Here is a 15,718-nt window from a genome sequence, read left to right as displayed (position 1 = left end):
TGAAAGACAAGGAGGCAGGTAGCACACATCTATATCTGAACAATGGGGGGGGGGTACTCACTTTTTTCACACATTGATGGATGCAGTTCTTTGTTTAAGGCACTCAGATATTGTCCCAGATCGGCATAAGGAGATCCAGAGCCCTTGTTGTTGGCTTCTTCCAGGAATTTAGCAGATTTGGTCAGATTATTTGAGTAAAAAGTGATATTTAGATCTTGGCGTAAAGTAAAAACATTTTTATCTCTCTGGCAGATATCTTCCACAGCAATGCAGTCATAGTTGAAGAACTCTGCTCAGTGTTTTGTCTGTAGTAAATGAGCTGAATTGGAACGTCGCTAATGATGTGAACTTCATCTGAGGCCCAAACTTGGTCTTCATAATCCCTTTACTTAAAGAAAAACTCATCTGCCCTTTACTGGTGCTGACATTGTTTGGAGTTCATGTGTACCATAGCCAAAAGGAAACTGGGACTCACTGCAGTGTTTACTAGGGGAGGGACAAAACCAACTATAACCCCTTCTGATTCTTGGGCATAAAGTTCTGAGCCAGAAAGGCTGAAATTACTTTGGAGGTAGATGCTCTAAATGACCCTAAACGCAACTTGAGGAAACTTCCCTCAGAGTATAACACTCCATTAAAGACTACATCCCCTGAGAGGAAGATCTCCACTGATGTCTCTCGATCGGAGTTGGTGACCACCATCTCGCTGACAGATATTTGATGTGGGAAGTTTGGGGTAACTGGATAATAATGGGTCCCTCAGGAAGACAGATCATGAAGGAGGTTATGTTCACATCCAGTTTGAGTGCACAATGTGGCAAGAATGGTAACGGGCCGTACAGATGCTACACTGAGGAGAGAGGAGGGACGAGCACTGGCCATTCCCACAGACGAAGGCAGGTGAAAACTAAGTGACTGAGAGGCATGGAGAAAGACATGATGTTTGAAGTCACTTTGCAGGACTTTGACAGTGACTGAAGTCCAAACACCAGTTGCTGTTATTGTGACTCGGTGGCTAACATTTGCTGCGGGGTCATTATGAGGTGGAAACATCATCAGAAAATTCCACCCAATACTCATCCCAGAGAAACCTGTGAAGGAAATCAAAATTCATTAGATGATTAATCAGACATCTTAAAAGGAAGATATTCCTGCATAAAGTCTAACATGAGTAGGTCGGGCAACTATGACAGCAGTTGCATTTACAACTGTAAACCACACACTTGCAGCCGGCTGATAACATCTCGTGTGCAGAGTTATACAGGTTTTCCAGTGTGCAAGCAGAGATAAGAAGTATGGTGTCAGATTTCAGCCAGCGGAGCAGCCAATGAAGTGTATGCTCCTAGTTCCTGACTGGGTACACCTGTATTAAATGTGCAGACTGGCTCCAGTCTTTCCATGATAACAAGGATCTCTGCGGGAGAGCAATAACATACCAGCAGTCTGTAGAGAATCCTGAGGTTCAGAAAACTTTTAAGGTAAGTTTTAAATGTCTGTGTGCATGCTCTGTGGAGACAGGGGGATACTTGCATGATACATCTATGATATTTCAAACAATGCTATCCAGCTTACAATAGAGCAAGTGTAACTATATATGTATATATTAAAAATATATATATACTTTTGATTTTATTATTTGCGGTGCAGTTAAAACAGCTGAACAACGACCAAACAAAAAAACCTAACTCTGTATGGTCTGCGCCATTATTTCTAAGGTACGCTGCTGAACCATATCCCTAAGAAAGCGGAGACAAAAGTTAGAAAACAAAAATATAAAGTTTCCTCATACAAAAACACAGAGCATTCATTTGAGTTGCTCCAAGAGCTGGAACACAAGCACAGCCCAAACAACACTAAGGTGGACAAATAACTGATGTTGGGCGGGCAAGGAATTGTCCAGACTTGAGCACTGTTTTAAGTAAGGGGGTGGGGCAGGGGTGTATATACTAACCAAATGATGCAAATGCAGCATGTAGTCAGTTTGGATCGTCAATAGCTACTGCATGACTCAGAAAATTCCCTCACCCAATCTGTTTTGTATGGAAACCTGGCAAGGTACAGAGGTTGCCGAAAACACATTGATGTATCGTGACACCCCAAGCAATGACGTTGCTGATATATCCGTCTAACATTCTGCAAATAAAAGCCAATCACATCTGGAATGCACTGAACAGGGGACTTTCAAATTATAACTGCGTTATGAACATTTCAAATGTGCTGTAGTTTCTCAAATGATGGTATATTTATATCTCATGCATCCTTGTAGCAATACCTTGAAGGGGAAGTGAACCCTGAAATCACTTCTTTTTTTTTTTTTTTGGGTGGGTGGGGGGGTGAGTCATGTGACATTTGTAAGTTGAGCCCTGAACGAACAATATCCACCACAATGCAGTGCAGGCTCTAAATTTCCCACATATTCAATTTAAGATTGAATCCTGATAGAACATATACCAGACACGTTTTCTACAAACCCTCAAAAGAAAATAATTGTGGACATCTTTGATGTTAACAAACAGAAATTTAAAGACACACGTGGGTATTTCCCAGAGTCAACAGCAATTGTAAACTAAGATTGTCATCACAGCTCACTCGGCCAACATAGCTAGTTTGCCACTTAATTTTGAATGCACACATGTCAAAAACATGACAGGAACAGGTGGGTAAAATTGAAGAGATGAAGAATAAAAACATAACATTCAAGACTTGTTACTCATTTTTTGTCGTCCATTTGAGGAGTTTGATGATAGTAAAATATTACAGATCAAGTATCATACATGCGACATTAATACTTGCTAAGTAGACTTTGTTCAGTTTTATTAATACAATGTCACTTGGTTGAAGACGTTAATATTGCGGTGGCGCCAATTTTAAATTCCAACAATTAAAACAGTTTTACAACTTTTGCTATGTTATTCTACCTTGGTTAGCAACATTCCTCCTGTTGTTAAATTCAGGAGGGACATTTTTTAAATTTACTCAGTATACGTTTTAAGCAACTCGGCCGGCACTCACCTAAGCACACTAGGCACACGTGGAGCAGCAGAAGAAGCTGCATTGTTCCCGTAATAGAACAACAAAACCAGAAACAATATTGACTTTAGTTTTAGATAGAGGAGAGATTTCAAGGTAGCTCCATGGGCGGCGAGAGCTACGGCTGTCAATTAAAGCACCTGCAATTGATATGGCTTTATCAGTTATCGCGAGATGTCGGCTGGAGTTCATCGTGATAAGGTCCCGTGTGTTGTTGTTTTTGTTGTTGTCCAATTAACGCTGATATATTGTGGTAGGCAGAGAAGAAAAAAATGCCCGTTTTATAAGTATGTTTGTTTTAAATATATGATTCGTTTGAAGTGTGTGGGACTATAATGTTTCACTGCACAGAACGTTACCGGAAGTTGTGGCGACTAATTCACTAAAACGCAAGCAGCCGAGGTAGTTTCCACAGCACCAACAAATTTGATGAAGCGGTATTACCCAGCGCCCAACAAAGACGGCTGTGTAATTCCCCTCGTTCCTTCCCTCTCCTCCCACCACACTCGTGGGTGAGAGCAAACTTTGGCCCGGGTTTGACACACGAAGCAGCGGATTCCTGTAAGGAAGTGGGCTGCACCTTAGGGGAGTGTGTCATTTTTAATGGCACACTGCACAGGGGCAAAACAAGGATGCACTTCATCAACTTCACTTCTCTCTGTATATTGGTATGTATAATTCAGTTATTACTAATCTTACCACGTGATCCTTTCAAATGATTGTGCTATTTTTTTTTCTTGCTGTAATGCAGCAAGAAAAAAATATGACATCTCGATAAAATAACGGTTGAGAACTGCCGCACACTGCATATGGGCAAAACTTACAAATCATTATGAGCAGCATGTCAGAGGCCAGACAGGACCGCTTTATCTCTTTGTTCAACTTATTTTTTGCTATCTATATCTCAGCGCTGGAGGTTATCTTTTGGTGCTATTTTGTTTAACTGTCTGCAAGCAGGATTACAAGATGCATTATTGTGAGCTGATTTTTATGAAATCTCTTAACAGTAGGATATGGCCCAACCAATGACTATTGTGTGTCAGTCTTTTATGATCTGGATTGAGAGTTTTTAAATACGTTTCAATTCCATAATCTGCCAGGCTTCCCCCTTTTGAGACTGAGCATTATTTTTGTATTATTTTCCATCAAATATAGTACGCACAATGTTATTGGTTCATGAAGTTACACTGAAACCCGTTAAGTCAGTCTTTCACAGCCTATTTTCCTCGGCTTTATTTGGAATTGGAAAAAGAAAAGAAAATCTCGTCCACAGTCAAACTGCTGTCATGAAGCATTTTTTTATGTGTATTTTATTGTATTTAACTGTACAAGCAATGTCTTAAATAATCATTTATAATACAGAACATTACATATGAAAGTCAGAAGTGTGTCTAGCTGTGGAAGAAATAATTAAGTGTCCAAAATGCTTTTACATCAAAGCGATCAAAGCAGTGCCCTACAAAAATATCTAAATCCTCACGACACTGTTAACTTAGATATGATTTTAAAACAATTCCTAATGAAGTTAGTAATTATATACAGTACTGTATGTAGGCCTAACTGAGAATGATATAGTGAAGCATGTAAACTCACTTGCCAAAATTCTGTATCTACACCCGATGTTGAATGGAATGTGTGCAACGGGGTACAAAGACCAAAAAATATTGATTGATGTTAGAGGCAATATCTTAAAATATTGAATATCTGAGATATAAAACAAACAAACAAAAAAACAATACTATGTTGGTTTCACCACAATTCTTTATGAAATGTATACCGGGTCCCGGACAAGCCTGTGCCAGTGAACTTGGGATGAACCTGGCTGAACATTCTACTGCAACTGGTTGGAATCTTCTTGCTGTTGTCGATTAACTTACCTTTTGGTGTGTTTTAGCATGACCCAAGTCAGGGTCTGGAGTTCACTCCTGCTATGTGATAAGACTTAGATTGTGATTTGAGCTCCAGTGAGGTACACTGATATTTCATGCTGTATGCTGAAGTTTCCCATTCTGCCATGAAGAATGGTTATTCCACATCCAGGTCTTCTTAAATTTTTGTGTGTACTCCCAGCCACTTGACCATTGGGCATTTGAATTTGGAGGGAGTCACCCTCCGTTTTCTGCAAACCAGCCTCATCCTCCCATCAATTCATCTTCTATCACCATTCATCCTCACTAGGTTCGCTTGTGTGCTGGTGCCTATCTCAGCTGTCTTTGGGGGGGATGCGGGGGACACGCTAAACTGGTTGCCAGCCAATCGCAAGGCACACAGCGATGAGAATTGAAAGAATATAACATGGTACCTCTGAACTGTGAGTTGGACGTGCTAACCAGTCTTTCACTGTGCTCCAAAACGGCCTCATTTAGATGGAAAAAAAAATGCCAATATCTCCCTGATTGATTGTTGGTTGACATTATGGTGTGCAACATGGTAGTTGAGTACTAAGAATTAACAGTTTGTGACATGAATGATGTCTGAATCCTTGTGTTGCTTTGCATTGGAGCTTACAGTCGACTCCATTTGATGGAGAAGTCAATCCGAGGTCTTTACATCCTGGTAGCTGCTATTTTGGGCAGTCAGTTAAAATAAGCTATGATTTATGTGTGCCTATTGTTTGATATGTTCATGCATCCATTCAAATGAGTCACAGCTTCACTCACATGCAGAGAAGTGGGAAGAGGGCAATACAGGATATTCGCGTATCCTCTTGGTGCCTCAGCAAACTACACGAGTTGTGTTTCATTATTGATAACGGATGGTTTATTAACCTGCATGGCATCGGTCATTCCTATTTGAAGTTATTATGTCCTCTTGCCTTAAGTCAGGTGTGATAGGCTCAAAATCACGTGACTCAAATGAGGATGAACAGAATAGCAAAATGGAAGGATGTAATTAAATCCGTTTTATTGAAACAAGTTACTTTATTGGACGCAAGAACCGAACTGTGTTACAAATTAAAATTTTATTCAGAAAGTATTCGTCAAATTGATTGACACTTTTTACAGAAGTATTCATTTTAGGACTACAGTTATCAAATATTTTTGGCATTCAGATATCCTACCAATAATATCAATCAAATATTCAAATTCAGATAAAAAAAAGGTATTTTTACTATACACACAAGACCAAATAAGACCTTTCGACTTAATTATAAATGGCCAACCTTTATAAATTTTCTTATCCTCGGCCTTCTTGTTTTTTTGTAACCTTTAACACAAACCGTGCTTAGCAGAACTCTACATGGTAAATCTCTCCCCACAAATTTAGGTCTATGAGATGAAACTAAGACTGAAAACTCAAACAGCTGAATAATGTGTTCCGTAAGAACGGCAAATACGTCAGGCTGTCCGCATCAAAGTGTGCAGTCAAACACATCTATTACATAGCATATATTGAGCACTCGAGCAATGCTCGCGTAGTGGCTAATTTATGCTAGAGGCAGCTCTAACAGAGCCCGAGCCACTGTTAACACTGCCAGCAGGTGCCAAATGTCAACGCCAGCATAATAAAGCAGTTTGTAAGTGCCCTGAATTGGCGAGTGAACATGATTTTGGAGCAACTTTGTGTTATTCGCATTGGGAGCAACAGTTCTAGTGGGGAGACTCAAGCTCTGACAGCACGACATGCTCTAGGAAACAACTACAAAATAAAAGTGTACAAGGCATTTCTGGGTATTTATTATTTGGTAAACTAAGGTTTATTTCGAAGTTTGCCTCATCATATTTACTTGACTGGTTTTTCTGACGTGTACCCTAATGATTGGGTTTTAGTGGAAAGAAAAAGTGCCTCGGGCACTCATTTTTTGATCCAGGGCACTCAAATTACTTGAGGACGTTCCTGCCGTTAATGTAACAATGTAACGTTAATGTGTGTGTGTGTGTGTGTGTGTGTGTGTGTGTGTGTGTGTGTGTGTGTGTATATATATATATATATATATATATATATATATATATATATACACACTTTCTTTTGAGTAATCCATCCATTGAACTATTTGAGGTCCTGACCCCTAATCTGGTGACCAAAAGGCATCAAAGCTTCAAAATCAGTAGTATAAATTATATGGGTGGGGGCCCTGCTCCATAATTTAATGATTTGTAAATTAAGCTTCTCTGATCTTTGAATCTATAATATGTCCTTAAGGCAACTGGTATTTCTTCTCCGTAAGCAAGATAATAGCTTCTACGTGTTGTGATTTAGGTTTTGTATTAAAAAGTAAATTCATTCGCCATTCTATTGTACAAGAATATGTTTCCCAATTTGAGAATGCTGGAGGCATCAGCAGCCGTTTTGATGCAGACGCAGTGGACTGGTTTGATAAATACTCGCTAAATTGGATCCGCTTTCTTTTTTCAGGCAAAGCGGCTCAGAAAAGCAATTTGGAGGCAGTTTTTATTTGTAGCTTCTTTGGTTTTGTAGAGATCCTGCAGCTATTCCAGAGCCTGGAACAGCCCCCATTACACTCTCCCCAATCAACATCTGTTTTGTGATTAATGTCTTTATTTTCCAGTACGGCCGACTTAATAGTTTGTGATACTCTTCTAATTTAGCACATACTCTTGATGTGGACTGCTCTGAACTCATTAGAGTGCATTCCCACAGAGGAGAAAAATGGAATTCTACAAACGACAGCAACCATTGCAAACCAAAGTAGAATAAAAATACAAAAAAATATATATTATTTTTGGTCTCTCATTTTCTGTTCCTTTTTGCTTCAGTTCACTAAGTAATTAGTCAAAAGCAATTAAAAATAGATTTCTGTGAAATGAGTATCATCCACCAGCGCTCATAAGCATTGACCTGTAACTGCCGCTTTGGTGATGGATGTAATGTGCTTTGGTTCTTTCCACGTAGTCATTAATAGTGGAGGAAACCAAACACAATGGGTATCGCTAACAATGACCACTGGCCACAAAGGTCAGCGAGAAAGCGCCTTCAGTATTACTTGCAAGAGTGAGTATTGGTTCCTGATCCCATGGAAATCTCAATGACATGGTCTCAACAGAAAGCCGTCATGAGGGACTTCCACTTGAAGAGAGGTCGTTCCCATGTGTTCCTCTTTTAAAAATATCAGCCGGTGTATTGTGTTGAATACAGCTGGGGCTTTGTTTAGCAGCACGTGGAACAGCTGTGTTTTACATCTTTGTGGTGCTGGTGTGGAGTTATGATTACTTTTGGGCCTTTTGCCATGAGGAATTTACTTCCAGTGCTTGTGTGACTGTTGACTGGTAAATATTTGCTCTGCTGAAAGGTACTTGTTTTCTCCAAATTGTATAAAAAAACAATGCACCTTCTCATTCCTTTTCGTAGGAAAATCGTTTAAATATTGGCCATAGGACACAAAGGACAGGACAATGTCAAATAGCCTCCTGTTGGCAGCTGACTGTGACGGAATTCTTTGTTTTTGCTGAGCAGTGTGGGAAAAAAAAAAAAAAAAACCCTCCTCTGCTCCTCGCACGCACCTCACGTTGCAATGTAGCCTTGCATGCATACCCTTAGACCAGTATAAACAACACAAGTAGGATTTTTTAATTTTCCACTGACTGCTTACGAGATGCTGACTCCCAGGGTGCCAAACAAGACCAATAATAGGCATCGCTGAAGCTTTCCATCATACTCTATGTCTGAACCAAAAACACAAGATTTTCTTTACACATCTCAATGAGTGAATATGGTATTTTTAACTTGGTTCCTCTCGTTCTCCCCAACAGCATTTGAAGATGATGCGATTGTTGATCCTGTGTCTGCTTCTGCCAACCGCTACTGGTGAGTTCTCATCTCTGTGCTGTTGCTGCTGATAAATATCTAATCTGCCTCCGTGTGCCGGCATGTTTTCCTCATCTGCCTACATGTAGTACTGCACGTGGAGTTTGCGCCAGGTGGAAACATAACATTAAAGTCTAATATGAACAAGTGGGTCAGTCTTAAGAACGTCACACTTAAGACTTGCAAATTGAAGTCCATTTACGATTAGGACAGGTTATAGGTCACTTATTTATTTATTTATTTGGTGGGTGGTTGGGTGGGGTGGAGTTCATCTTTTTTTATTTTTAAATATAAAATCCTGGTATCATAAAGAGGTGTGTAAACTTTTAATATTAACTGTTTATCTGTACACGTCATGTCCATGTTTATTATTCATGAGCTAAACTGTGGTTAAAAACCTTGTATGGTTAATTAATGCCTTGTACTCCACAGTTTTTTCTGATGAGATTGAAGGCTCTGCAATTGACGGTATGTAATTTACAATACACACTTAATGTACAGTTAAAAAAAAAAAAAAAAAAAACTTTTTATTTTGCATCCATGGATTATTTGCAGATATTTTCTATTAGGGTTGGAAATCTTTGACTGACTCAAAATGTGATTAATTAACAAATTTTTTGGGTCTCCAATTAGATTCACATTTGTTTTTTGTTTTTTTTATGATTAAATTTTATTCACAATTATTTCAATCAATAGATGTGCAAAGAATCATCATACTGCTTCCGTTTGCTTTGCAAAACAGAATATCAAAAGGAGACAAAGTGTCTTTTTTTTTTTTTTAATTGAGTTTTGAATTGTAATGAATGCATCCTTTCCCACCCAAAAAAAAACATGTGGACAACAACTGCTACTATTTGAAGCTAGCTATAAATTTCATAGCCTTTATAGCATGGACACAGATGAATCAAAGTTTTTATCATATTGATTTTGGGACATTTTAAATTGATTCTGAATTTGGATTCTTCTTCTCCTTATTATTATTATCGTGTCCCTGTTGCTGAATGCGTGAAGCTAAGCAGGCCATTTAATATTCCTCATACTTACTAGCCAGCCAATCACAAAGCACATATAGAGATTCTCACATTCTCACCTACTCTTATTGTGCAGGACTTGATTTTCACGCTTGCTGCCTAAAAGTCAACCTTGTACCATAATCCCATGTGTCCTGCTATTGTGATACCAATTGTGATGTAAGTATAGCATCTGAATCTATTTTCTCTTCCATCCACAGGCCAGGATGATGAGGATCCATTTGAGGAAAATGGTGAGTTGATTTTCAGCTCCCAAGAGTAAATAGTGGAAGTAGGACTTTGTGTGGTGTGCGTCACAAATGCAAACAGTGTAATGGCACATGTCCAAAGGTGAGTACAGGAAGGTTGTACCCTCAGTAGTTATTGTCACAAAGCTTTGTGTACAGGTTGTTCTCCAACCTATGGGGTGTGTGAACACCTTCAGTGCTGTCCACTGCCTCCAATCCCCATCAGCCATTAAGTCCTGAATAAAATCAATTAGCTCCCTATAGGGGCCTTGACTATTGTGCCAAAAGGCCAATGAACATTTCGACATCCCAGCCATCCTGCCCACAGGTCTGCTAATCAACATTGGCATTTTCATTCCCTCAGTGCGCCTCTCTGTGCCACTCCTCATTTTGTCAGTGATGGACATATGATAGAATTACAGATCTGTTCAAAGCAGCCAACTTGGAAGTAGACGCTATTTCCATGTTTATGCCTGCGGAGCCCACCACTCTCATGCTCTCAGTCTTATTTCCCTTCGCTTCGTTTGGAAATATCTCCAATATGTTTCCGTCTTGTTGACATGCCATCCAATTTGTGACGAAGGCAATAACACTATTACACTTAACTAGAGATGTAACAATTAATCGAGTAAACAATTATCAAATAAATTGATTATTTTTGGGCGATAATCAAGTAATTGCTTAGAATTCAAAATTTTTAATTAAAAATTGCCAAAGGTCTCAAAATTTTAGCTTATCAACAATAAATAGGATCCGATTTCAGTACTCCTCAACAAAGCTGACTGATTAACTTTGCTTTGGATAAAAAATAAACATTTGCTTTTACTTTGCAAAACAATAATCAACATCGTTGCTTGTTTTCTGACATGTTACAGACCAAACTAGCAATAGTCATCACTGCATTTGTCCATTTTCCAAATTGTCCATTTGAAATGTCATGTTTTTTAAAACAGGGATTAGAAATAAATGTTTATTTTTTTTATTGATACATTGATTTAATGGACAAAACACTAGCATGGTTCTAGGAAGGTGTCGGTAGTAAATCTAATGTCTGTTAGTTTTTTCACACAATCAAAAAGGGAATCTGTCAGGATAAACACTCACCCTCAAACCTACAAATTCATCAGCAATCAGCAATTCAAATTATGAAAACAACTAAATATCTCAACTGTTTAACGTAAACACTGTATTGCAGACTACAAGTAATTTAGCAAACATTTTCTGCTGATTATAAGTTTTCAGTTTTTGCCAAGATACTTTTTCCGGCCCGGCCACAGGAAAGGCCCTCAGATGGTCATCAAAAAAGGATGTGTTAATGTCTCAAACTTGAAAGTCTTATTTGTTCTGCTATACACTGCAGTTTTGTTTGACTAAAGAACACTTCCACAATTGTTGAAAACAACAACAAAAAAGACAAAATGTGTGCTCAATTTGTGTTTATAACCTTAAGTAACAAGCGGCTCGTTGCAGGCTATAGAAACATAAACATCTTTCTTTGGTAACGTCGTCATGAGCTTCGGTGGTTCTGTCCACAGTATGTGCTGCTGAGGTGACAAGCCATTTCTTCTCTTTCAGAGCTTACTGAGATCCAGGACGTAAATGATTCAGGCACATTTGTTGATAAAACCAAAGGTGCGGAGGTCACAACAGGTGAGTAAACAATCCGCTGGGAAAAAGAACACTTTTTTAATTGTCAATATGTCCGTTAGCCTGAGATTGCATCTAAAATGTCACACCTTAAAGTCAAACTTGAATTTATTTCTTCCTTTAGATCAATTCACTCTAATCATCATCATTGGAGCCGTGACCGTGTTGACACTCTCAGTTGCAGCAATAGTTGGTAAGTTAGTGTTGTGTTCAAATCTCACTGTGTGAAATGAGAAGTAGTTGGGGTTTCAAGTCCACTGATGACAAATGCACTGCGAGAAAGCCTTTACAATGCTTGGCTGTAATCCTGTGCGCCATTTAAAACTGTGAACACCTAAACAAACAAGCTTCTGCAGCTCTTGACATTTTTCATTTCTCTCTTGCAGCTGTAATTTTAGTGAGACGCCGCATGCACAAACAGCAGCAGGGGTAAGGGCATAAGTTTCATTTTATTGTTCTTTCATTTATTATTATTTTTTTTATTTCAGCAGTTAAAGGGTTCCATTATAGAGAGCAGGTGCAGACTATATTAGCGTTGGATAGAGAACTCCGTGCTCCACTTTTACTCTAAGTCAACCGGCAGGTGACAGAACCAGTCTGGTGGCTAACAGTTTCCCTGCTGCCTTTGCCAAATTGCCCCACGTTATCCAACCTGGCAGCATCAACACCAGGGGAAAAAAAAACAAAGAACACTTAGGTGGCAAAATGGAACCAGCTTCCACCCATCGAGCTTGTTTGGACTTGCTAGCAATTACCAGCGCAGTCTGAGGTTGTCATGCGTCACCATTTGAACACTCCCCACCTCTTAGCTTCTCCATCTTAGCCATCAAAAAATAGCCTCAAGACGAGGAGCACTACTGTGCTGGTGTGGCCTAATCGAACAAGACCTAACCTGCTCGCCAGCTAACCTCATTATAGATGACCTTTGAAAATAGAGGGTTTGTGTGCAGCGTCTATGGCCTTCTGTTGAAAGTGTGGCTACAGCATTCAAGCAGCACAAGAACTTAAATTAGTATGTGGAAAAACAGACATCCACAAAACGTATATATTCCTTTAAATGCTTGTATACTTGCATTTGGGTCCCTTGCACAAATGCCAACAAAAAATGATTTGCAAAAACCACTGTGTGATGGAAACATCACATTTTTGTTAAATAACAGAACTACCAACCTCATAAAATAGCGAATTTAAACTTCCCTACGTTATGCAATGTTCTTCACCAAGTGGAACACAGGCTTTACTTACTCAAAGCTGTTCTTGGGGTGTTGTCCTCAGTAAAGTAACTTACAAGTCTGTAACAGGTCCACTTGTGGGCATAGCCAAAGACATCAAATTCATCTCTCTCTCTCTCTCTCTCTCTCTCTCTCTCTCTCTCTCTCTCTCTCTCTCTCTCTCTATATATATATATATATATATATATATATATATATATATATATATATATATATATATATGCACAGAAGACCAAATAAAAGATTTCCCTCTAGTTATGAATGACCAACTTTAATCAGTTTGATAATAAACATTTATTATTATAACTACAATTTGTGTCAGGCTGTCAGCATCAAATTGTTCAGATTTATTAATGCCCATTAAACTGTTTGTAAGAAATAGTCAGACAGCAGTAGTCAATATTGGTCACTTGTGCAACTAGTGTCGTACAATACAGTGTCAACATAATTAAGTCATTTTTTAGCGCCCCGAACAGCGCTGTGTTGTTGCTATGGAGGGTCAGGACTCAGGAGCTTTGCCTCTCATGATTACTTTAATTAACTTTGGTGCCGTTGTGGCACTCTTCAGAGTGGGTCAACTTGCGGTTGCAAAGTTTAAACTCGATGCCAACAATCTTGGAGGATTTGTTGAGTTGACATTCAATTCAAGCTTTGAAGGGTTAAATTCCTCTGCAGGATTACTGGCGGCCTCCCGGGGCTGCAACGTGTGTTTGTGTGTGCGCGTTAGTCATGTTTGCTGCTGACTGATCGCACTGCTGAAAAGACGCTTAATCAGAAACCTCGGGCTTGTTGGATCAACAGACCCACCCGGGGTGATCTGTGTTTTGAGGCGATGCAGCCTCTGTGCACCTGTCAGAACTCTGTTGTTTGAGACAGCCATGCATTTCCTGAGTTCCGACACTCGGATGTTCCTCCTGCTGCTAAACGTAGAAGTAGCCTAAAAATATCGAGAAGATGACATGTTTTCTTTTGCTCCGTCTCACTTCATCTGTCTCACCCCCCCATGTTTTCTTTCTGTGTGTCACTAGGATTTACTCTGTACCTACTGAGCAGGACCAGAAAGAGGCAGTCTAATTCCTGGGAAAGTAAAATGAATTTGGATCACACACGCATGCAAGAGCGACTCACCAGGCAGTATTAGCTCATTACGAGGATAATGCTTCTTCAACAGCTCTGTGTATTGTGCCTGTAAAATCTATCAATCCATAAGTAATGCCGTGAAATACTTTTTTTTTTTTATTATTTTGTTGTCCCTGCTGTTTGTACCCTACAAATACCCAATATAGGGACACTTGGAACACATTCTAACCTTCTAACTGGATTCTTTTTTTGGGAATTCTAAATCGAAAGGCAATAAATACAGCTTAATGCTTTTTTTTTAAAGGATTTTTTGTTTTGCACTGCCAGAAGTCCCTTGGTGTTTTTATTAGCAGAAATAACCTGTGCAGTGAAAGAATATTTAATTTGCTACACGTGGTGCAGACCTATCCTTGTGAAATGATGGATGACTGAGACTAAATTTGCTAATCCAAACTGAGGCAGCTAAAACGTCCATACATGGGTCGCTTGTCTGACAGGGACTGTATTTGGCCCATTAAGACTGACTAGGCTGTGAAATAGAAGATAAAAAGTACTCAGCCATCCCCTTTTCATCAGCCACTCCAAAAAAAAGGGAACTGTCAGGACAAACACTCGCCCTCAAAGCAACAAATTCGTCGGCTGTCATGAATGAGGGTGTTATTTTTTTCTTGTTTTGTTTCGGAAACATCTCTCTTCTAAATCCACAGTTGTGCAGCTTGTGAATAGCCGTGTGACTGCAGAGAAGGCAGGTCAGTGGCTCACAATCGTTGTAGGAAAAGCCGGATGTGAAAATCTCATGAATCAAATAAAGCATAATGGATGATTGGGGAACATAGCAACAATACCCCCAGTCCGTCCACACAGAGCATGATGTTTCCCTGCTGTCGTTTTAGTGGATTATCAATCATTCTCTGCGAAGCAAAGCTTTCATTTCAGTAAGACCAAACATTGGTTATTTGGGGGGAGGACCCCGTTGTAGCAATGGTTGAATTGGATGGGGTGAGGCTTTTCAGTTTCCACTTGCCGTGTAGTGAGAGGGTCGCTGAGAACGGTATCACAAATGTAAACTGTGCGCTTTGAAAGAAAAAGGAAGCGACTTCACGTTGCCGTTACACCTCACAGCAAGTTGTTGCAGGTTCAGTGTTTCAAAAGGGACATTAGGACAAATTGGATCTCCAAAACATTTCAGTGTATTTAAAATACATTTACCGTTGAATGTTTTATTTTTTATTTTTTTTTAAACCTGTACAGAACTTCAAAGAGCAACATCTCTTTGGCGACACGGCCATCATTCAGCATGCTCCTTTTATTTTTAACCGCCATTACCTGATCTTGGTCCAGCTTGAAAAGTCTATGTCCAAATTTACAGAGAATTTTTTAAATTTAAGGTCTTGATATAAGCAGCACCCTTCTTTGTTGGAAGTATTTGGTTGGTGTGAAATATTTACCAATATGGCTGTGAGTTGAATTTGGGACTCTAGGGTAAATGCCCATGTTTATATGTACTTTTGTATGAGTTACTTTGTGTCCACATTTCAATGTGCATTTTTTTTCAGCAAGTAATTTAAGTACACAATCCTAGGAGGAGTTGGAAATGTTATGTCAGCTGCTCATCTAGACCGTGTTTAGGTCTAATATCTGTTGGAATACATCTGTATAAGCAGGTAACTGAATTGATTGTGTCATTAAATATATTTTAAAAATG

General features: G+C 39.2%; 1 protein-coding gene and 1 pseudogene across 3 annotated transcripts; one reads left to right on the top strand and one right to left on the bottom strand.

Moving 5' to 3' along the window:
• Positions 1-3,123, bottom strand: part of LOC148425535 (IgGFc-binding protein-like) — a 17,013-nt pseudogene extending 13,890 nt beyond the window's left edge.
• On the top strand, positions 1,246-15,718 carry LOC148425534 (uncharacterized). Of its 3 annotated transcripts, none has more exons than XM_088409813.1 (8): positions 1,246-1,478; positions 8,742-8,796; positions 9,229-9,264; positions 10,028-10,060; positions 11,630-11,704; positions 11,826-11,894; positions 12,088-12,130; positions 13,962-15,718. In XM_088409813.1, the coding sequence occupies exons 2-8, from the start codon at positions 8,751-8,753 to the stop codon at positions 14,005-14,007; spliced, it is 348 nt and encodes a 115-aa protein (XP_088265939.1). In that variant the 5' UTR covers positions 1,246-1,478; positions 8,742-8,750; the 3' UTR covers positions 14,008-15,718. The 3 variants fall into 3 exon arrangements, with proteins under 3 accessions (XP_088265939.1, XP_088265938.1, XP_088265940.1); XM_088409812.1 differs by lacking the exon at positions 1,246-1,478 and adding an exon at positions 3,213-3,698; XM_088409814.1 differs by lacking the exon at positions 1,246-1,478 and adding an exon at positions 3,897-4,006.

This window comes from Hippichthys cyanospilos, chromosome 3, assembly GCF_059441005.1.
Source record: "Hippichthys cyanospilos isolate Australia breed blue-spotted pipefish chromosome 3, RoL_Hcya_1.0, whole genome shotgun sequence".
NCBI lineage: Eukaryota > Metazoa > Chordata > Actinopteri > Syngnathiformes > Syngnathidae > Hippichthys > Hippichthys cyanospilos.
This window is presented reverse-complemented; position numbering and strand designations above follow the sequence as displayed.